This window comes from Portunus trituberculatus, chromosome 42, assembly GCF_017591435.1.
Source record: "Portunus trituberculatus isolate SZX2019 chromosome 42, ASM1759143v1, whole genome shotgun sequence".
Lineage (NCBI taxonomy): Eukaryota > Metazoa > Arthropoda > Malacostraca > Decapoda > Portunidae > Portunus > Portunus trituberculatus.
The window spans coordinates 26601938-26625140 of record NC_059296.1 but is presented as its reverse complement, the minus strand read 5'-3'; the positions used below and the strand labels follow the sequence as shown (position 1 = coordinate 26625140).

Genomic DNA, 23203 nt, shown 5'->3' with positions numbered 1-23203 from the left:
TTCAGAGTGTTTTCTTGATGTACATACTATCATGAGCAAGGATACGCATGCTCATATATGGTAATATACGAAATACGCAATATACTACCAATAAACGAATGATATCTGGCATATCTGCTCTCTAACAATAAGATTTGGTCATTACTCTTGTTATTTCTGTAAATAAATGCACAAATAGCCACTAGCGATATCGTAAAATAATAATAATTGTGAAAAAAAGGGGCATCTGATACTCTACTGCCATTGTGACTATATTTTTCTTACCACGCAACTGATGGCACATCCCATGAGTCGAGCAAGGATGGGAGAATGTCATCTGGCAACTAGCAGCAGCCAGGAGGAACGCGGTTTAATTCTGTGACTCATCAGATATGGGACCACGATCGTGGACAGGAGGCATTTCCCTCAAAGCCACAATCGTGGTCTGGAGCACTGAAAGGATTAAGAAGGCAGGTGAGACCGTATCTTCCTTGCAAGCTAAAAGAACCACCTGAACTCATGACTCTACAATGGATAAAATGGAAAGCCCTGTAGAAATGTGGTACATAAGTTTTGTATGTGATACAATGATGCGCCCTTTGTTTACATTCCACAGGTTGCCGGTTAGTAGCTTTCCCGTTTCACTCTCCCTCCCTTCATAAATTTAAGATCATCAACATTATAAAGTTACGTACATACATACACTAGTGTACATTATAATGACTTAAATTAAACTACCTAAATGTTTAACTTCATAATTTTTACTTTCATTAAACCTTTCACTGTACTATGATGCACTCTCGCTTTGTTTACTTTCAATGGAAGTTCAAGTCAGGGGTTAAACTTGTTATAATTGGTTCGCTTAACAAAGGTTTTTTTTAGGAACATAACCCCTTCGTTAAGCGGGGGTTGCCTATATATATACACACACAGTCAACTCTCAATTAACGCAAGTTCGAATAACCTGATTCATTTGATATGATGCAGGTCAACTCAACTCGATGACGTCATGCATACCCACGTTGCTTCTGGAGGGAACTATACTGAGATGCTCTCGGCTGGATTCTTAAACAATACCTCCTACCTTCATCAGTTGAAGGATACCAGCCAGAAGAAATTGGTATTCTTAAGAGCAAACGCTGCCTTCCCGCTGCTCGGGAAAGCAACAATCAGGCACGATTTATCTGCATAGATTTTTGTCTAAATACCCTTTATTACTAGTTGTTTGTGAACTAATTAACTTTAGAAACGTAAAAATATGTAGGTTATCGTTCAAATAGTCTACATTACAAAAACTGATTGGAACCAAACCCAGGGGTGGAATCCATGAAAGCTGTTGGTAGCGCATCAGAAATAACAAAGCCTTAAGGTCTGTCTACACTGGGAAACATTGTTTGGAAACAATGTTTCCCAACTGTTTCCAAACAGTTTCCAAACATTTTGGAAACGGTTTCCCAACTGATAGGAAACAGTTTGCAAACAGTTTCCAGACTTTTTGGAAACAGTTTGAAAACTGTTTCCAAACAATATTACACGTGTATTTGTTTCCCATCCAGAATGGGAAACACTGTGTGTGTGTGTGTGTGTGTGTGTGTTTTACCTAGTTGTAGTTTTACAGGGCCTGGGCTTTATGCTCGTGTGGCCCCGTCTCCATATCTACACTTATCCAATCTTACTTTAAAAGTGTGCACACTCGTTGCAGACACTACTTCTTCATCTAAACTGTTCCACGTCTCAATACATCTCTGCGGGAAACTATATTTTTTTATATCTCTCAGACATCTTCCCTTTCTCAGCTTTTTACTATGCGATCTTGTGCTTGGTGTCATATTCTTCTCTCAGGATCAGTTTCTCATTATCAAATTGGTCCATTCCGTTGATCAATTTATAGACTTATATCAGGTCTCCTCTCTCCCTTCTTTGTTCCAAGGTTGGTAGATCCATAGCCTTTAGTCTCTCCTCATATGTCATCCCTTCAAGTTCTGGGACCATTCTTGTAGCCATTTTTTGTAGCCTCTCCAATTTCCTTATGTGTTTTTTTTTTATGAGGGGTCCACACTACTCCTGCATATTCCAATCTGGGTCTTATTATAGTATTTATCAATTTCTTCATCATTTCTTTGTCCATGTAGTGAAATGCTACTCCAATATTCCTTAGCAAATTATATGTTTCTCTAAAAATTCTATCAATATGGCTTACTGGTTGATTGTTTTCTTCCATCGTCACTCCTAAGTCCTTTTCCTTTTGACTTTCTCCAGTTCTACTCCATCTCCAATCTTATAGATTCCCACAGGTCGTCTTTCACTCTTTCCCATTTCCATGACATGGCTTTTGTTCACATTGAATTCCATTTCCCACTTCTTACTCCATTCCCAGATCTTATTTAGGTCTTCTTGCAGTATTTCACAATCCTCCTTTTGCTTTATAACTCTGCACAGTTTCGTATCATCCGCAAACAAATTTATGTAGCTGTTCACTCCTTCTGGCATGTCGTTAATATAAATGAGGAAAAGTATTGGTGCCAATACTGACCCCTGTGGCACTCCGCTTTCTACTGCTCTCCACTTGGACTTCATATCTTTAACTACCGTCCTTATTTCTCTCCCCCTCAAATAATTTTCTATCCATCTCAATGTGCTTCCTTTTAAGCCACCCTTCTCCTCTAACTTCCACAGTAATCTTGCATGTGGCACTTTGTCAAACGCCTTTTTAAATCCAAATAGATGCAGTCAACCCATCCTCTCTCTCTTGTACTCTATCAACTATTCTAGAATAGAAACTCAATAAATTAGTTACACAAGACCGTCCTTTTCTAAAACCAAATTGGCTATTTGATATTAATTTGTTGTCTTCAAGGAACTCGATCCATTGTTTCTTTATTATTCTTTCACACATCTTGCATATTACACTAGTTAGTGATACCGGTCTGTAATTTAAAGGTTCTTCTTTCCTTCCGCTCTTATATATGGGAACCACCTCAGCTCTTTTCCATTCTACTGGCACTGTTCCATTTTCTATTGAGCATTTTATGATGTTGTATATAGGACTTGCTAGTTCTTCCCTACATTCTTTCAGTATTCTGCCTGAGACTTCATCCGGTCCCATTGCCTTCTCTTCATCCAGTTCCTTCATTAACTCTTTTATTTCAAGCTTGGTTACTTTAATCTCTTTCATATAGATTCTCTCTATTACCCTGTGGCCTCTCAAATTTGGATTCTTTAGTAAAGACCTCCTGGAATTTTTTATTTAATAGTTCTGCCATACTTTTGGGTCTTTCACCATCCCGTTCTCTCCTTTTAACCTTTCTATTGTTTCTTTTTGCCTAATTTTTCCATTTATGAATCTATAGAACAATTTTGGTTGCTCCTTACATTTTTCGACAATATCTTTTTCGAAGTTCTTTTCCTCTTCCTTCCTCACCTTAACATATTCATTTCTTGCTGCCTTGAAGTTTTCCTTGTTTGTTGGATTCTATTTCTCCTCCACCTTTTCCATGCTCCATCTCTTTTCTCCTTTGCCCTAGCACACCTTGCATTAAACCAATCTTTCTTTCCTTTTTCTTTAGGTTTATATTTTGGGACATATTCCTGACTCCTGTTTTGTATATTTCCAAAAATAAGTTATATTTGTCTTGCATTGTCTCTGAGTTTTCCATCTCCTCCCAGTCTACGTTTTAAAATAGTTCTTGAGATTCTCAATATCAGCCTTTCTGTAATTTAATCGGTCTCCTTTGTATGAATCGTCTCTATCTTCCTTTCCTTCTTCTATATCTATTTCTAATATTGCATGGTCACTCTTTCCCAATGGGCACTTATATCTTATATCATCATTCATTTGTATACCCTTGTAAAAACTAGGTCCAATCTCGCTCGTCATTTCCTCTGAATCTTGTGCATTCCTTTACTCTCTGGTCCATCATATTGTCTATCATTAGGTTCAGAATCTTTCTCCCAGGCTTCTTCCCCATACCACTTTCATAATTTTCCCAGTCCACTTCTTTACAGTTGAAATCTCCTACTAATATCACTTTTCTCCTTTCTTTAACGATTCTCATTAGACTCCTTATTGTGTCATCTATCATGTCTTTATATTCTTGATTGGTCCATGAATTTGTTTTTGGTGGCACATATGTTACAATGATTGTTAACTCTTTTTTATTAATATGCATCTTAATATACAATACTTCTGCTTTTCCTTCCCACATTCCACTTGGTTGATCACTATCTCCTTCCTTAACATTATCATGACTCCTCCTCCTCCTTTACCCACTCTGTCTCTTCTCCATACATTATACCTATTATCCAAATCTATTATGATTGCCTCATTTAGTTTTGTTTCAGCCAGGCATACAATATCTGGATTTTCTTTCCTTATGTAATCTCTTAATTCTAATTTACTTGATAAAACCCCGTCTGTGTTCGTATACATCATTTTTAGTCTTTTGCCTTCATCATTTTTAGTTAAACTTGTTCCACTTTTTTCTCTTCCTTCTCGTTTATATACCATTTCCTTATCCTATCTCCTAGAATTCTCCAAAAAAAATGCCTTTTTTTCCTCTTCTGACCTTTCATTATTTTTTTCCGTTACTACTGTGTGTGTGTGTGTGTGTGTGTGTGTGTGTGTGTGTGTGTGTGTGTGTGTGTGTGTGTGTGTGTGTGTGTGTGTGTAATTCACTGTTTGATCTGCTGCAGTCTCTGACGAGACAGCCAGATGTTACCCTACAGAACGAGCTCAGAGCTCATTATTTTCGATCTTCGGATAGGCCTGAGACCAGGCACACACCACACACCGGGACAACAAGGTCACAACTCCTCAATTTACATCCTGTACCTACTCACTGCTAGGTGAACAGGGGCTACACATGAAAGGAGACACACCGAAATATCTCCACCCGGCTGGGGAATCGAACCCCGGTCCTCTGGCTTGTGAAGCCAGCGCTCTAACCACTGAGCTACCGTGTGTGTGTGTGTGTGTGTGTGTGTGTGTGTGTGTGTGTGTGTGTGTGTGTGTGTGTGTGTGTGTGTGTGTGTGTGTGTGTGTGCCTGCCTGCCTGCCTGCCTGCCTGCCTGTCTGTCTGTCTGTCTGTCTGCTTCACAGACCTCCGGAACCACAGCTGAGATGGTCTGCTTTGATATCCTGAAAGTGTACATGAGGCTCATAAAAGAATCTCCACTTGCAAGATACCTCAGTGTAATGGCCAATCTGATGGAGGGTGAAATGGCCTTTTTGTATTTTGTATCCTTTTGAGATATATATATTTTGTATCCTTTTGAGATATATATGGTGCCACCATCCTTAAAATCAGTCATGGACATTGAAAGAAAATTGGTGAAGCCTCCTCCATCTACTCTCAGATCTGCCAGAAGCAAGTCACCATGAAAGGATCCTTTTCTAGAAATTTCCTTACCCATCTTTTTTTTTTTTCTTGCCCTTTCTTGAGTGTATTATTGAAAGTGCTAAGTAAACTACAGAGGCTGTTGCAGCAATTTCTACACTCACAGGCATCCTGACGACAACTGAGGTCTGGACTGGAAACTGTTTCCAAACTGTTTGCAAAGTTTCCGAGAAAATGTTTCCAAACTGTTTGGAAACAGGTAGGAAATATTGTTTCCTAACAATGTTTCCTGGTGTGGACAGGCCTTTAGCAAATGAACAGGTCTGAGGAACAACAACTGTCAACAACATCGCCGCCGCCAAACTTCAATCACCACATCTCCATCTCCAAGTTCTCTCTCAGAATTCTATTTAGCTTTATGATCAGCTGTATGTCTTTATCACTTGATAAGTCCCCATTTATGTAGATAGCTGGTGGACTGTCCTCTTCCCATAGCCTGCACAGCTGAAGGAGGTGATTCTCTCCCATGTTAAGATCACTATACAGCTATCTGTGCTTTTATTTAGAAGCACTTTTTCTGTCTCACCAAGTCTATTAATAAGTCACCCTCTGCAGCAAAAATAGGGATGGTTCTCTTCTTAAAATTTTCCATGTTGCCTGTGGTGGAACAGTGAGGCTGCGTGGTCTGGACTGCATGGCTCAATCAGCTGAGGTGACAGTAAATAAACACTGCTACCAACCACCACCAAATTATATTCATGGTTTATTTTGGTAAATGCATTAATAATATTAATGCATTAATATTCCTGCTATCTAAAATTATACAAAAAATTTTGTTGAATTACCTAATAATTTTCTATTTCCTGGACAAGATGCATAGGTGAGAACATAGGTTTTATTGTTTCTGTGACCTAGTAATGTATTTCTATGGGAAAATTATTTGAATAACATGAAATCTCCAAGAATGTAAGCCATTTGGTACAGTATCATCCTTAACAAATATTTAATAACTGCTTGAAGGACCTTGCTGAGGTGACAAAGGAGGGAAAGAAGACAAGGAATCATCAGGATCAGAGTAGACTGCCTCCACACTATTGCCATCCCTCCATAGATCACGGGCTTGCCTTCTTTCTCTAACGCTGCTCCACCTTACCCTCTCTTTCTTTCTTTCTCTCCTGTTTCTAAGTAATTTGGTGTTGCCAAAATTATTTCTGAAATCCCTCTAACTTTTGTTCCACATCATCGCTGAGGTAAAATTTAAGGCATGTTCTCTACAGAAAAGTCTTCCCCCATTTTAAACATGGCATCCGAGTAAGCAAGTGCAACCATCGATACCTCTACCAGTTTTACCAAACACACCTTACATATCCAGGCTCACTCAAGACTATTGTCCTGCAAGCTCTCCATATAGCCACCCTCACAGTCAGTCTCAGTAATCTACAACATGAACAAGCACTTCTTGGAATATGTACATGAGAGAGAGAGAGAGAGAGAGAGAGAGAGAGAGAGAGAGAGAGAGAGAGAGAGAGAGAGAGAGAGAGAGAGAGAGAGAGAGAGAGAGAGCATGCAGGCTGTGTTGTTGACATTACTTACTTTTCACCACCATGCTATCTATAGACACAAATTGCTCATTATGTCATCTAAAAGAAGAAAACGTAGCCCACTTCATACTAAATCACCCTCAGTTAATGGAAAAAAAAAATGAAATTGTAAATCTCTAAAAACACAACAAATGAAGGCAAAAATCAAGTGATTGGGGAGTTTTTGTTTCTATTTGTTTGTTTTTGTTTGTCATCTGCACTTTCATCAACCCAGGCTCTCTCTCTCTCTCTCTCTCTCTCTCTCTCTCTCTCTCTCTCTCTCTCTCTCTCTCTCTCTCTCTCTCTCTTTAGTGTGGTATTATCATTATCCTCGCTTGCCCAACAACATTCAAACGGAAATTGAAATTCTCACTAGCAAGCCACAGGTCTAACCAGCCTGGGATCCCAATTCACCATGAGTGTCGCTGATGTGGTATAGGCAAGCAGTCATTGCTTTCCACCTTATTATGAGTTTTGTAAATCATAGACAGACAAAACATTCTTCTGTACGGCCTTGCAGGAACTATGGAGTTGAAGGAAAAAAATACCAATATGGCACCCAAAAAAATTTGGTTAGTATCTGACCAATCCATTATTAAACGAAATCCATTACTGCAAGGTACGACTGTGTAGTATTTAATATCCTGGAGATCAGGGGTGCATTCCACGGGATGTTACTGTCCTTGCATCTTGCCCCTCCCCTCATCCTTCACTTGGGACTGTCAATCAGCTGGAGTCTACTGAAATACCCCTACCCACAGAAGCTTGGTTGCTCTATTAATTACGGAAGAGCTCATTGACTACCTGGTACCGCTGTAGACATTATTCATTGAAGAAGGAAGTTTTGAGTAGGCAAGAGGAGAAGAGAAAGAACAACATTACAACATTGTTCCCCTTGCATGAGGTTAGCATGGGTGGAGGAGGTAGGTGGAAATTACAGGAGTTTGTCTCTCCTTTTTTCAGTTACTTTCCTTTGCCATACTCTCACTTAATTGCTAAACTCACTCTTAATGCTAAACTTCATTGCTACATTATTTTGTACTTCACTTTCAATTAACTTAATTTTCTTCATTGCGTTTTTTTTTTTTTTTTTTTTTTTTTTTTGTCTGCAGAGTGTTTCACAAAATAGCTGTTGAAGGAAGGAGCTTTGTTTCATCCTCATTTTCAGAATGTTTTGGATCTGAGTTAGACATGTGTTATCACACACTACCACTTGCATAGAATTAATTGTCAGACAAAATAAACTTAGCCATTTAACAGCTCAAAAAGCACAACAAAAGAAATACTTCCACAGCACAAAAAAAAAAAAAAAAAGTGAAATGCATGCACTTGATTCTGGGCATTGCTGTGCCAAATAGCAGCATATCTGGAGCTAGCTCACAACCAAGTTTTGGCTCTAAATTCAAAGCAAGAAGTGACAGAACAACAGCTCATGTCTCAGATTACTTGTATGTCGAGCTGTTCATAACTCAAGGTTCCTCTACTTCAGACATTGGCTGCACCTGTCACGCACAAAATGTCACATTCACATCTGACATGCAAATAGCAATCTTTCTTGGTCATACTTTCATCCTTTGCTTTAATTTACCTAAAACTATAATATTTCATATGTGACTGCATGGCTTATTTAATTGTTTATGATTTGGAGATAAAAGGAATGACACTTAAAATCTTCCACTACATTTGGCAACATGCATAGCCTGTGTGGCACGGCCATCCCACTATCCTTGACACATGACTCTTCCAGGTTGCTTCCTGCTGCCAATATTCAGGTTAGGTCACTCTAGGGTTGAGGTGGCAATAGTGTAGAGGGATACAGCCAATGCCCAAAGTACCTGGTTAGTCAGGTTTGACCATAGCTAGCCATGAGTCACCCAAGAGTGAGTTTCCTTGTGACTTCTGGCTAGCTTGTTCCCAGGTTTCTTTACCAGTGTTGCCACTACTTGAAATTTTTTACTAAATATAGGAAATCTTTACTTCAACCTTATAATCTTGAAGTTTTTTCCTTAAAATCTAGCAAATCATTAATTTTCTAGGAACTCAGTAAGCTTCACAATATGAAGTTGTGGAGATTTTCTCAGGGGAAGAAATAACAGTCTCAGCAGAGCAACAACCTTCCAGTGCAATAAGGGAGATACTTAAAGCCTGAGAAACTGTTTCATCTTCCATTGAGAAGTATCTTAATAAGCCAGTGGCTATGCAATCTACAACTTTATTCAATAATAATGGCATGTCACATTTTTGAGAAATTTTGAAACTTAGACAAAAACAAATGTGACAAACTAAATACTGTTAGTAATGGATAAATAGCCAAGTACACAACTAAAATCCCAGACACATTACATCCGAGTCTGAAAATTTGCTAAGCAAGTAAACATTGTAAATTGAGCAGTGCAAATCCACTGAATATGGCAACACATACCAAGAGACCATCATAATTTGCAAAAATCCAAATGATACTAACCTCCCCATAATAAATACAGTCAGCCAGAAGGATGACATCAGGTATTTTAATGGCTTCTATCTGATGAGTGTTGCCCCAGGTCAGTTGTTCCACCTCTACCACACCTTGAAGAATTGGTGTGTTCTCAGCACAATTGATCTTCAGCAATGGCAGCAGCTCAGGCAAGTCTGTTAAGGTCACTTGAGAGGCTCTGAAACAAGATTGTATTTAACAATGCATTGCAATAATATGTTGCAATTAAAAGCCACCATCACTCATGCTGTGTATGGAGTGAAGCTTTCACTGTTGCTGGCAATGAAAAAAATTATGTAAATAATACTGCTAAGATTGTGGATCCGACAGACCTAAGCAACCTCATTAACTGGAATGAGAAATAGATATCTTCAAAGATACCAGTAGATAAATGTACTATTCTTTAAGTTATCAAAATTCAGAGAAGCTTGAAGGACAAGAGGACATCCAAAGATTAGGAAGAGGCAGTGTGTGAAGGATATTGGAAAGTACAGTTTTCCACATAAAACAGTGCAAAAGTGAAATGCTTTGAGTGATGAAGTTGTTGCAGTACATAATGTGCATAACTTTAAAGAAAAAAAATGATAAATGGAGATAAGGAGACAGTGCACTATGAGCCCTGCTCAAACTCTGTACAATACACACACACACACACACACATATACTAAAGTACAATTCACTTATATGCTGGTATAGACAATCACACAAATATGTTACACACTGGATATTTACAGTATAGTGTTAAGTTAAAATCATGTCTAACATATCATAGATATCCATCAATAAGAAAATTTTTTGCCTTTTTCTGATAAGTTCAATACTGTTGGCTGGCCTTGTCCTGCACTGGAACACACACTTGAAAAGCTCTGAAGCCAGATATTTTGGTTCATGTAGCCAATGCTCATCTGCTGCGAGCCTCACTACAACATTTGTATTAACCACAAATAAATAAATAAACTGGTTTTCCTGTAGTTATGAACCTGTAAGTTAATACACAAGTTTAATAAATAATTCTTGCTTGAATGAGCAACCAATGCAGATCAACAAGTACAGGAGTTATCCTGTCACAAGATGAAATACACTTAATCATCCTAGCAGCCTTATTCATTATTAGTTGCAGTTTCCTTAATTGATATTTCTGGTCAGCTATAATACATGGAGTCACAGTAGTATAGCTTAGTCATCACATTTTAAATTATGATTTTGACAAAGCCAAGTACCAAAAGCTTGATAATATTAAGCAAAAGAATAAATAAATAAATAGTACACAGTGGCTAGTTAATTTCAAGAAAATTTGTTAGTAAATTCTCAGCTATTATACAGAAAAAAAACAGCATCTATGAAGCATAAGTTGGATGTGATCAGCTAACTGTTATTGTTGATGCCTGCATTCAGTGCCTGTCTACATATAACTCAAATTACAAAGTAAATTTGTATATTCTGTTCATTTAGGATCACATTTAGTGGATGAAAACTGCTGTTGTGGCTGACAAGCCTGCCCCTTCCCACCAGGAGCCAAAAGACCCCAGTGTGTGAATGTGTGGTGCCTTGTTTAGACCACCCCATGTGTGCAGAGTTGCCAGTTTAACAAAAAAGATGCTAAATCTATCTTATTCGTAAAACTGTTACCAAATTTTCAATTTAGCTACTTAGCAACTTTATAGCTACTTTTCATTAACTTTGTATAATCATTTATACTAATGTAAAATTACTATATATATATATATATATATATATATATATATATATATATATATATATATATATATATATATATATATATATATATATATATATATATATATATATATATATATATATATATATATATATATATATATATATATATATATATATATATATATATATATATATATATATAAAGTTGTGTGTAATAATTGCACTGACACTGGAGAGGAGAGCTTGGTGTAAGAAGGATTGGGACGGGCCATGGAGGAAGGGGATGGTCCAACCCTATCTCCTCCTAACCCCACACCACTCTTCCCTCAGATAAAGTTCTGGATTGTCACATATAGTATACAAGTACATGCAGGACAGGTAAACCTGCACAGTACTATCAAATTAATTGATTCTCTCTCTCTCTCTCTCTCTCTCTCTCTCTCTCTCTCTCTCTCTCTCTCTCTCTCTCTCTCTCTCTCTCTCTCTCTCTCACTCTTTGTACGTATATATATATTTTTTATTCAGCTACTTTTTCTGGAGGATTTCCTCATGATTTTAGTGACTTTTAATGACATTTTGTAACTAGTCTAGCAGCAAGTAGTAACTGAAAGTTGGCAGCTCTGTGTGTGTGTGTGTGTGTGTGTGTGTGTGTGTGTGTGTGTGTGTGTGTGTGTGTGTGTGTGTGTGTGTGTGTGTGTGTGTGTGTAATTCACTGTTTGATCTGCTGCAGTCTCTGACGAGACAGCCAGACGTTACCCTACGGAACGAGCTCAGAGCTCATTATTTCCGATCTTGGGATAGGTCTGAGACCAGGCACACACCACACACCGGGACAACAAGGTCACAGCTCCTCGATTTACATCCCGTACCTACTCACTGCTAGGTGAACAGGGGCTACACGCGAAAGGAGACACACCCAAATATCTCCACCCGGCCGGGGAATCGAACCCTGGTCATCTGGCTTGTGAAGCCAGCACTCTAACCACTGAGCTACCGGGCCGTGTAATATGTGTGTGTGTGTGTGTGTGTGTGTGTGTGTGTGTGTGTGTGTGTGTGTATTTACCTAGTTGTATTTACCTAGTTGTAGTTTTACACGGCCTGGGCTTTATGCTCGTGTGGTCCCGTCTCCATATCTACACTTATCCAATCTTACTTTAAAAGTATGCACACTCGTTGCAGACACCACCTCTTCACTTAAACTGTTCCATGTCTCAATACATCTCTATATTTTTTAATATCTCTCAGACATCTTCCTTTTCTCAGCTTTTTACTATGCAATCTTGTGCTTCGGATGTCACATTCTTCTCTCAGGATCAGTTTCTCATTATCCACTTGGTCCATTCCGTTGATCAATTTATAAACTTGTATCAGGTCTCCTCTCTCCCTTCTTTGTTCCAGGGTTGGTAGATCCATAGCCTTTAGTCTCTCCTCATATGTCATCCCTTCAAATTCTGGAACCATTCTTGTAGCTATTTTTTGTAGCCTTTCCAATTTCCTTATGTGTTTCTTTTATGAGGGGTCCACACTACTCCTGCATATTCCAATCTGGGTCTTATTATAGTACTTATCAATTTCTTCATCATTTCTTTGTCCATGTAGTGAAATGCTACTCCAATATTCCTTAGCAAATTATATGTTTCTCAAAAATTCTATCAATATGGCTTACTGGTTGATTGTTTTCTTCCATCGTCACTCCTAAGTCCTTTTCCTTTTTAACTTTCTCCAGTTCTACTCCATCTCCCATCTTATAGATTCCCACAGGTCGTCTTTCACTCTTTCCCATTTCCATGACATGGCTTTTGTTCACATTGAATTCCATTTCCCACTTTTACTCCATTCCCAGATCTTATTTAGGTCTTCTTGCAGTATTTCACAATCCTCTTTTGCTTTATAACTCTGCACAGTTTCGTATCATCTGCAAACAGATTTATGTAGCTGTTCACTCCTTCTGGCATGTCGTTAATATAAATGAGGAAAAGTATTGGTGCCAATACTGACCCCTGTGGCACTCCGCTTTCTACTGCTCTCCACTTGGACTTCATATCTTTAACTACCGTCCTTATTTCTCTCCCCCTCAAATAATTTTCTATCCATCTCAATGTGCTTCCTTTTAAGCCACCCTTCTCCTCTAACTTCCATAGTAATCTTGCATGTGGCACTTTGTCAAACGCCTTTTTTAAATCCAAATAAATAGTCAACCCATCCCTCTCTCTCTTGTACTCTATCAACTATTCTAGAATAGAAACTCAATAAATTAGTTACACAAGACTGTCTTTTCTAAAACCAAATTGGCTATTTGATATTAATTTGTTGTCTTCAAGGAACTCGATCCATTGTTTCTTTATTATTCTTTCACACATCTTGCATATTACACTAGTTAGTGATACCGGTCTGTAATTTAAAGGTTCTTCCTTCCTTCCGCTCTTATATATGGGAACCACCTCAGCTCTTTTCCATTCTACTGGTACTGTTCCATTTTCTATTGAGCATTTTATGATGTTGTATATAGGACTTGCTAGTTCTTCCCTACATTCTTTCAGTATTCTGCCTGAGACTTCATCTGGTCCCATTGCCTTCTCTTCATCCAGTTCCTTCATTAACTCTTTTATTTCAAGCTTGGTTACTTTAATCTCTTTCATATAGATTGTCTCTATTACCCTGTGGCCTTTCAAATTTGGATTCCTTAGTAAAGACCTCCTGGAATTTTTATTTAATAGTTCTGCCATACTTTTGGGTCTTCCACCATCCCGTTCTCTCCTTTTAACCTTTCTATTGTTTCTTTTGTCCTAATTTTTCCATTTATGAATCTATAGAACAATTTTGGTTGCTCCTTACATTTTTCGACAATGTCTTTTCAAGTTCTTTTCCTCTTCCTTCTTCACCTTAACATATTCATTTCTCGCTGCCTTGAAGTTTTCCTTATTTGTTGGATTTCTATTTCTCCTCCACCTTTTCCATGCTCCATCTCTTTTTTCCTTTGCCCTAGCACACCTCGCATTAAACCAATCTTTCTTTCCTTCTTCTTTAGGTCTATATTTTGGGACATATTCCCTGACTCCTGTTTTGTATATTTCCAAAAATAAGTTATATTTCTCTTGCACTGTCTCTAAGTTTTCCATCTCCTCCCAGTTAACGTTTTTAAAATAGTTCTTGAGATTCTCAATATCAGCCTTTCTGTAATTTAATCGGTCTCCTTTGTATGAATTGTCTCTATCTTCCTTTCCCTCTTCTATATCTATTTCTAATATTGCATGGTCACTCTTTCCCAATGGGCACTTATATCTTATATCATCATTCATTTTTATACCCCTTGTAAAAACTAGGTCCAATCTCGCCGGCTCGTCGCGTTTTCTCTGAATCTTGTGCATTCCTTTACTCTCTGGTCCATCATATTGTCTATCATTAGGTTCAAGAATCTTTCTTTCCCAGGCTTCTTCCCCATACCACTTTCATAATTTTCTCAGTCCACTTCTTTACATTTGAAATCTCCTACTAATATCACTTTTCTCCTTTCTTTAACGATTCTCGTTAGACTCGTTATTGTGTCATCTATCATGTCTTTATATTCTTGATTGGTCCATGAATTTTTTTGGTGGCACATATGTTACAATGATTGTTAACTCTTTTTTATTAATATGTATCTTAACATACAATACTTCTGCTTTTCCTTCCCCACATTCCACTTGGTTTATCACTATCTCCTTCCTTAACATCATGACTCCTCCTCCTTTATCCACTCTGTCTCTTCTCCATACATTATACCTATTATCCAAGTCTATTTTGATTGCCTCATTTAGTTTTGTTTCAGCCAGGCATACAATATCCGGATTTTCTTTCATTATGTAATCTCTTAATTCTAGTTTACTTGATAAAACCCCATCTATGTTTGCATACATCATATTTAGTCTTTTGCCTTTATCATTTTTAGTTAAACTTGTTCCACTTTTTTCTCTTCCTTCTCGTTTATATACCATTTCCTCATCCTGTCTCCTAGAATTCTCCAAAAAAATGCCTTCTTCTCCTCTTTTGACCTTTCATTATTCTTTTCCCTTACTGCTGCTGCCAGTTCATTGTATCTCTTCCTTTCTTTCTCATTTCTATTTTTCTTTATATAGATATCCTTGCAGCCTTCTGTTTCTCTAAGTTTTGTTGTTCTATATAATATTTCTTCTGTTGCTGCTTGTGATTTTAGTATTATTCTAATTGGTCTCGTTTTTCCTTCTTGATATGGTCCCATTCTGTTTATTTCTTTTACTTCCTCTTCCAAGTTCTGCCTATCTTCATCGTTTAGATTTTTCAGTAGGTCTTTGACTAATTTCATTTCTTCTTTTTCTCTTTTTGGTCTATAATTTATATTTTTTCTTTTATTCCAAATATGAGTACACTCTTCTTTTTATCTGCAATTTTGTCTAACTAAATTTTCTTTTGTCTTGAGGACTCCTATCATTTTGCTTGTCATATTTTCTTCTTTTTCTTTAAGTTGTTCTTGAATCACCTCCTGAAAATCAGCCTTATCTTTCTTATCTTGGACTCTCCATGCTTGTACAGGCAACCCTCGCTTAACGAAGGGGTTACATTCCTAAAAAACACTTCGTTAAGCGAAACTTCGTTAAGCGAACCGATTATAACAAGTTTAACCCCTGATTTGAACTTCCATTGAGAGTAAGCAAAGCGAGAGTGCATCATAGTACAATAAAAGGTTTAATGAAAGTAAAAATTATGAAGTTAAACATTTAGGTAGTTTAATTTAAGTCACTATAATGTATACTAATGTATGTATGTACGTAACTTTATAATGTTGATGATCTTAACTTTATGAAGAGAGGGAGAGTGAAACAGGAAATACACACACCGGCAACCTGTGGAATGTAAACAAAGTGCGCATCATTGTACCGCATACAAAACTTATGTACCACATTTCCACAAGGCTTTCCATTTTATCCATTGTAGAGTCACGAGTTCAGGTGATTCTTTTAGCTTTCAAGGAAGATACAGTCTCACCAGCCTTCTTAATAGAGTCTGCTGACTTGAAAATATTTGACAGTAGATGGAGTCAAGATGGTGGCCAGCAATGTTATTAGTTTTCTGGCCTCTCTCTTGTCTGTGAATAATACCCAGCTTCACTTCGAGAGTAAGACACTTCTTGGTCTTCTTAGGAACGTTAGGCCACATTGCCGGGCGTTTTGGTGGTAAGTTGAACTAGGGAAGATGAGCTGCTGGTGACGCTGTTATGTTTTGACTAGGGAGTGAGTGGTGCACGTGATCTTGATCTTGATCTTGATGCTACAGGTGACGCAGAATTTTTTCTGAGTCAGGCCTTTGTATCGGCAGTGCCTGTGTTGTCCACGAGAGGCTTGATCTTGATCTTTATTCTACAGGTGTCGTAGGATTTCTCCTGAGGCAGGCCTTAGTACCAGCAGTTCCTGGTGTATTCAAAAGCCTGTCAGCTTGCATGATACGATGGGGCTTTCAAATTTGGAAAAAAAATTACCTAGATAAAACTTCGTTAAAGCGAGTTTGGTGTTTGTTAAACGAGCAGATGGTAGTAAAACAAAACCTTCGTTGTAGCGAAATTTCGTTGTGTGAACCTTCGTTAAACGGGGGTTACCTGTACTTCTTTTTTAATCACGTTCTGTACTCTTTCCTCTTCCTTGTTTACTAGATCTTTCAGCTTCTCTTTTTCTTTCTCGGCTTTACCGAGTCCTTCTTCCATCTGCTTTTTGTAGTTAGCTACTTCCTTTTTAAGTTCTTCGTTTTCCGCTCTTAGCCTAGCCTCGTTTTCTTCCATTTTTTTATCCTTTCTCTCAGTTTTATAAACTCTTTATCCTGTTCTTCATTCACTTTCATTTCCATATTCTCCTTTATCAATTTATCTAGTTTATATTTAATATTTAACACTCTCTTAACCCTTAACTTCCGGCGGTCGTATATAAACGTTTGCGTCAGAACGTCCAGTGACGGATTCGTCCCAGTAATCAAGATTTTTCCGGCGTAATTTTAAGTCTCTCGCGCTCTCTTGAGGCGGATGGTGAGTAAAGTATCTGGCATCTTTTACCACACAAGTGTTTCCACAAGAGCTCCTAATTTTAGAGGTAACTGAACTGTTTTCCCGTTTTATGGGCACACTTGGCAACTCCGGTGACGCTGGGTAGAAAGGTCAGTGATAACAGCGAAGGATCGGGTCAGATTGTAAATCACCATGGAGCAAGGCAGAACCCTTTACTTAGCAGTGGTTCTGAGCTAGAAGAAAGTGACAGTGAATATATAGAAGAAGAAACTGGGAAAGTGAAGAGACTAGTAGTGAGGACACGGATGTAGAGCATCATTCACCTGCTTTCTCAGGAGAACAGACAGAGAGACAGAGACTCTTACACAGTATAAGTGACAGTGAAGGCAATAATGATGAAGAACAGACTCCAGATAATGTGTCAAGGACACAGAGTGTTTCTAGGAGACGAGGCATCGCGTGCTCCTCGCGTTCTGGGGAGACGATCAAGGGGCGTGGCAGAGGTGGCGCGAGACCCCGACCTGTCTTTCAATGGAGGAATTCAATGATGATTTTTTCCCAGTTATGCCTGATTTATCTGTGTCTCCTGGCATAACAGCTGAATTCCTCCTGTGCAACACAATTGTGACTATTTCATGGCGTTTCTCAGTGATGCTTTCTTGGACCATATAGTGAGTGAGAGCAACACTTTTCATGATGAAGAAACAGCAGATGATGATGATGTGCCCATAGCTCTCACGAGAAAGAGTGGAAAACATCACAAGAAATTAACTCCTGACGTTCATAGCCGTCACGCTTCTTATGAGTCATTCGAGAAAAGCTTTGAGGTAACTCATCTGAGTCACACACGCGGGCCTACACACATCAACACTTGTCAGAGAGAGAGAGAGAGAGAGAGAGAGAGAGAGTAATGCTTACACACACACACACACACACACACACACACACACACACACACGTGTCTCAGAAATCAGTGATATACACACACACACACACACACACACACACACACACACACACACACACACACACACACACACACACACACACACACACACAAATCAGTCTCAGAAATCAGTGTCCTGTCCTTCCTTCCTCCTTCTCTCTCTCTCTCTCTCTCTCTCTCTCTCTCTCTCTCTCTCTCTCTCTCTCTCTCTCTCTCTCTCACACACACAGAGAGAGAGAGAGAGAGAGAGAGAGAGAGAGAGAGAGAGAGAGAGAGAGAGAGAGAGAGAGAGAGAGAGCGCTCGCTCTCCGGCTGTTTCCTCTTGACTGGTCACACTGTGCCCGGAGGAGGAAACTTTGATAAGGCAATAACTAAACTCTCAGACGTCATATCGAGCTGGAAAGTACATCATTGTATTCAGAATAACACAGAGAAAATAATTATCAGTATTCAAACTGTGTTCTGACAATTTTTAGGTGTACCATTTTTCCCCGTCATTAGACAGGAAAAAATATTTTAATCCCCGGAAGTTAAGGGTTAAGTAGTGAAGTAGTCGTCGTATCGAAGCCTTCGAATATACGCTCTCCCTCACCAGCAAAGTCATCATCAGCTTTCATTCCTTCTCTAATCTCATGTCTGTATTTTGATAGAATCTCTTTTTCACTCATCATTCCTTAATAATTGATTGCATGAAAAAAAAAATGAGTCCACACTACCTGCCCAGGCCACTGTAAAAACTGTACAACAGGTATGTAGTGAAGATCAGCTGATTTTCGGAACGGCGCCAGTGCATCCTTCCTCGACCACGTCTCTCGTGTGTGTGTTTCACTGTCTGATCTGCTGCAGTCTCTGACGAGACAGCCAGACGTTACCCTACGGAACGAGCTCAGAGCTCATTATTTCCGATCTTCGGATAGGCCTGAGACCAGGCACACACCACACACTGGGACAACAAGGTCACAACTCCTCAATTTACATCCCGTACCTACTCACTGCTAGGTGAACAGGGGCTACACGTGAAAGGAGACACACCCAAATACAGGCAACCCCCGTTTAACGAAAGTTCACACAACGAAATTTCGCTATAACGAAGGTTTCATTTTACTACCATCTGCTCGTTTAACGAACACCAAACTCGCTTTAACAAAGTTTTATCCAGGTAATTTTTTTCAAAATTTGAAAGCCCCACTGTATCATGCAAGCTGACAGGCTTTTCAATACATCAGGAGCTGCTGGTACTAAGGCCTGCCTCAGGAGAAATCCTGAGACACCTGTAGAATAAAGATCAAGATCAAGCCTCTCGTGGACAACACAGGCTCTGCCGATACAAAGGCCTGACTCAGAAGAAATTCTGTCACCTGTAGCATCAAGATCAAGATCAAGATCACACACACACACCACTCACTGCCCAGTCAAAACATAACAGCATCACCAGCAGCTCATCTTCCTTAGTTCAACTTACCACCAAAACACCCTGTAATGTGGCCTAACGTTCCTAAGAAGACCAGGAAGTGTCTTACTCTCGAAGTGAAGCTGAGTATTATTCACAGACAAGAGAAAGGCCAGAAAACTAATAACATTGCTTCCCACCATGGCTTGACTCCATCTACTGTCTACTATTTTCAAGTCAAGAGACTCTATTAACCCGCTAAGACCGATGGCCACAAAATTCGCACCCTCCCATTACTGCAATTATCATCAAAATATCAATTCTTATAAATTACTCTGGAAAAAAATCTGCTGTTAGTAGACATGACAATGCATCATCCTACAAGTTTTTATTGCTCTACTCACCATGGTTGTCTCAGAATAATAACCGATAGTTGGAGAAGATTGTGGTAGCGGCAACTCTGGCACGGGTCCAGCGTAGTGTTGATGAAGGCGGTATGATGTGGGGAAGCGTGGCTGGCTCGGGGGAGGTGCTTTTATGTGTATTCTTACATAATGTAAGGCACTGCTCATGTTTTTATGTGTTTTCACATGTTTTTCATGTTTTCACTCATATTGGCTGATTATAGTTACGTATGTTTTTATCACTCATTAAGGGAGACTAGCTGGCTAGAGCGGTGTGCTTCCTGGGAGCCGACAGTACTACAATAGGACTACGTCATGACCAAATATAGCAGCGCTAGCAATGCTAGCGCGGTTTTTATTAGCGCTCAAAGTAGCTGCCCCATTTAAGGACTGTCGGAAGTGTGCAATGCAGCCCTATTTAAGGCCTGTCGAAGTTTTCGGGTAAAGAAGGCTAGTGAGACCTCATCTTCCTTGCAAGCTAAAAGAACCACCTGAACTCGTGACTCTACAATGGATAAAATGGAAAGCCTTGTGGAAATGTGGTACATAACTTTTGTATGCAGTACCATGATGTGCACTTTGTTTACATTCCACAGGTTGCCGGTTAGTGTATTTCCCGTTTCACTCTCCCTCCCTTCATAAAGTTAAGATCAACAACATTATAAAGTTACGTACATACATACATTAGTGTACATTATAATGGCTTAAATTAAACTACCTAAATGTTTAACTTCATAATTTTTACTTTCATTAAACCTTTTACTGTACTATGATGCACTCTCACTTTGCTTACTCTCAATGGAAGTTCAAATCAGGGGTTAAACTTGTTATAATCAGTTCGCTTAACGAAGTTTCGCTTAACGAAGTGTTTTTTTAGGAACGTAACCCCTTCGTTAAACGGGGGTTGACTGTATCTCCACCCGGCTGGGGAATCGAACCTCTGGCTTGTGAAGCCAGCGCTCTAACCACTGAGCTACCGGGCATTGTAATACTTGTGTGTGTGTGTGTGTGTTTGTGTATTTACCTAGTTGTATTGTACAGGGTTCGAGCAGTCTCATAGTGTTCTATTTCCATATCTCCACTTATCTAATTTTTCTTTAACAACATCATTCAATGCATTCCACTTTTCAACTGTCCTGTGGAAAACTTTTTTTTTTAATATCCTTCACACACTGCCTCTTCCTAATCTTCTTTGCATTTCCTCTTGTCCTTCCAGCTTCTTTTGTCACCAGGTCTTGCTTATCTATCTTTTCAATGCCATAACTATTTTATACAATGTTATTAGGTCTCCTCTTTCTCTTCTATCTTGTAAGGTTAGCAGTCCCATTTCCTTCAGCCTTTCTTCATATGTTAGGTCCTTTAGTTCCGGCACCATCTCTGTAGCTCTCCTCTGTATCTCTTCTAATCTTTTTATATTACATCCTTTTTCAAGCTCAGCGACCACATCAATGCTGCATTTTCCAACTTTGTATGTATCACACTTGTAATAATTTTTTCATCATATCCTTGTATGTGTGTATTTATCTAGTTATTTTGTACAAGGTTCAAGCAGGACTCAGTGTCCTGTCTCCATATCTCCATTTATCTTTTTTTCTATTTAAAGCTATGCACATTATGCATTATGCAACAACATCATTCAAAGCATTCCATTTTTCCACAGTTCTAGCTATGTGGAAAACTCTATTTTCAAATATCCTTTACACTGGCTCTTCCTTTGTGTGTGTGCCAGCCTGGTATGTAGATAAACTAGATTAATATCTATAAGTATGTATCACAAATATTAGATAAATAATGGACATACCCTAAAAGAGCTGCAGCAAGACCAACACAGCCAGTTCCAGCTCCTAGTTCAACCACACTTGAACCTTTTAGCAGTTTTCTTTTACCTGGTAAAAATTACATGAATGATAAGTACATATAGATGTGAATTCCTATAAATTCGTCTGAAAATCATACTACTGCACTTGATGTAAAATCGTAAGCCCAAATGAACTTCACTCATCAATTTGTAAATAGAGCAGACCTGTGAGTAATGTCAGTTTATCTTAGTGAAAGTGAACCTTAGATGGTAACCTGCCTAATGTTGTACCTACCTTTTTCTCTAACTTCCAAGTACTTTGCCAGGACGATGGCTGCATCCCACACCACACACCCAACATCTCCTTCCACTTCTTGCTTCAGCTGAAGACTTCGACCCACAGATTCAAAGTCTATCTCTCTAGTAAACATCTTTCGTTCTCTCCCAATGTGTATCCTTGAGCTGAAAAACGAGAGGAATCCACAAAGCAGACCAGAGTTCAGGTACTGTTGTTGTTAGGACCACGAAAATCTAGAGATCCTTATTCCTTGTGAGCCCTGGGGCAGTCCTATGTGGGTATCACAGGCGCAGTAGCTGGCCAGTCTTTCTCAGGAAGGCACAGTTGAGGCGGAGGGTAGCTGCCAGGAGTAAGTTGACTCCCGGGAGGGGTTCAGGTAGGATCACTCAGATCCGGAGTAAAGTCATTGTTTTCCTTGTTTACAACGGTACCATTTTTTTTTTTTTTTTTCCAGGGAAGTTCAACTTCATTGCTCTCTCTCTCTCTCTCTCTCTCTCTCTCTCAGGAAGATCTTGGGAGTACTGACAAGTGTAGGTGTAGCCGAGGCCTGTATTAACGTTGTTATGTCACCGCTACAATCCGCCTAGAACCCTCATCGTGTCAGTGTTGATATTCACTCTGCATCAGCCCAAGAGGGACTGGCTTCTTCATGTGCTGCAAGACATGTTCATCACTAGGCACTGTCCCCAAGAAACCGTCCCGCACGCCCGGCTCCCCTTTCGCAGCCATGTCCAAGTACCGACACGTTCAGGCTATTCATGTTTATTGTGAATTTGTGATAGGTCAGTCAATGGCAGCAGGTCTGGATGTGGGCTGTTTATCCGTGACTGCATCTCTACTAGGGGCTGCAACTCATGTAAACACGGAGAGTGATAATTATGACGTCCTTCCGACTCAGCGGGGAGGACGCAACTCATGAATATATATTTCTTTATTGAGAGTCAGGCTGCATTGTATGCCCTTCAATCCACCTCCCCCATGGACTGTGATCTACCTAGTTAATAAGTGTCTTGATCTCATCCACGCCCTGGAAGGTGCTGGTGCCACGGTCCATTTCACCTGGATACCCTCTCATGTGGGTATCCCGCTAAATGAAAAAGCAGACCGCCTTGCTCAGTGTGCCCTACAAGACGACACAGTGGCCCCTGGCACTGAGTACACTCTGGGTGATGTTAAGAGTAGCATTAAGGACTTTGTACATAGAAACATTAGTGATCAGTTGGAGCTTTGTTGCCATAGAGGCAGTAGCACTAGTCTTCACTATGCACGTGTCTCCCAGAACTGTGCTTACACCTGAGAGACACACTGC

General features: G+C 39.3%; 1 protein-coding gene across 1 annotated transcript in view; it reads right to left on the bottom strand.

Annotated features, from left to right (window-relative positions):
• Window positions 1–22849, bottom strand: part of LOC123517502 (protein-lysine methyltransferase METTL21D-like) — a 32687-nt gene extending 9838 nt beyond the window's left edge. Inside the window, exons 1-3 of the mRNA XM_045277631.1 lie at window positions 21892–22849; window positions 21600–21684; window positions 9360–9549 (exon numbers count right to left, since the gene is read on the bottom strand). Of these exons, the coding sequence (XP_045133566.1) occupies window positions 9360–9549; window positions 21600–21684; window positions 21892–22027 (411 nt within the window). The 5' untranslated portion in view covers window positions 22028–22849. The remainder of the gene's footprint in view (window positions 1–9359; window positions 9550–21599; window positions 21685–21891) is intronic.
• Between the last annotated feature and the right edge of the window lie 354 nt (window positions 22850–23203).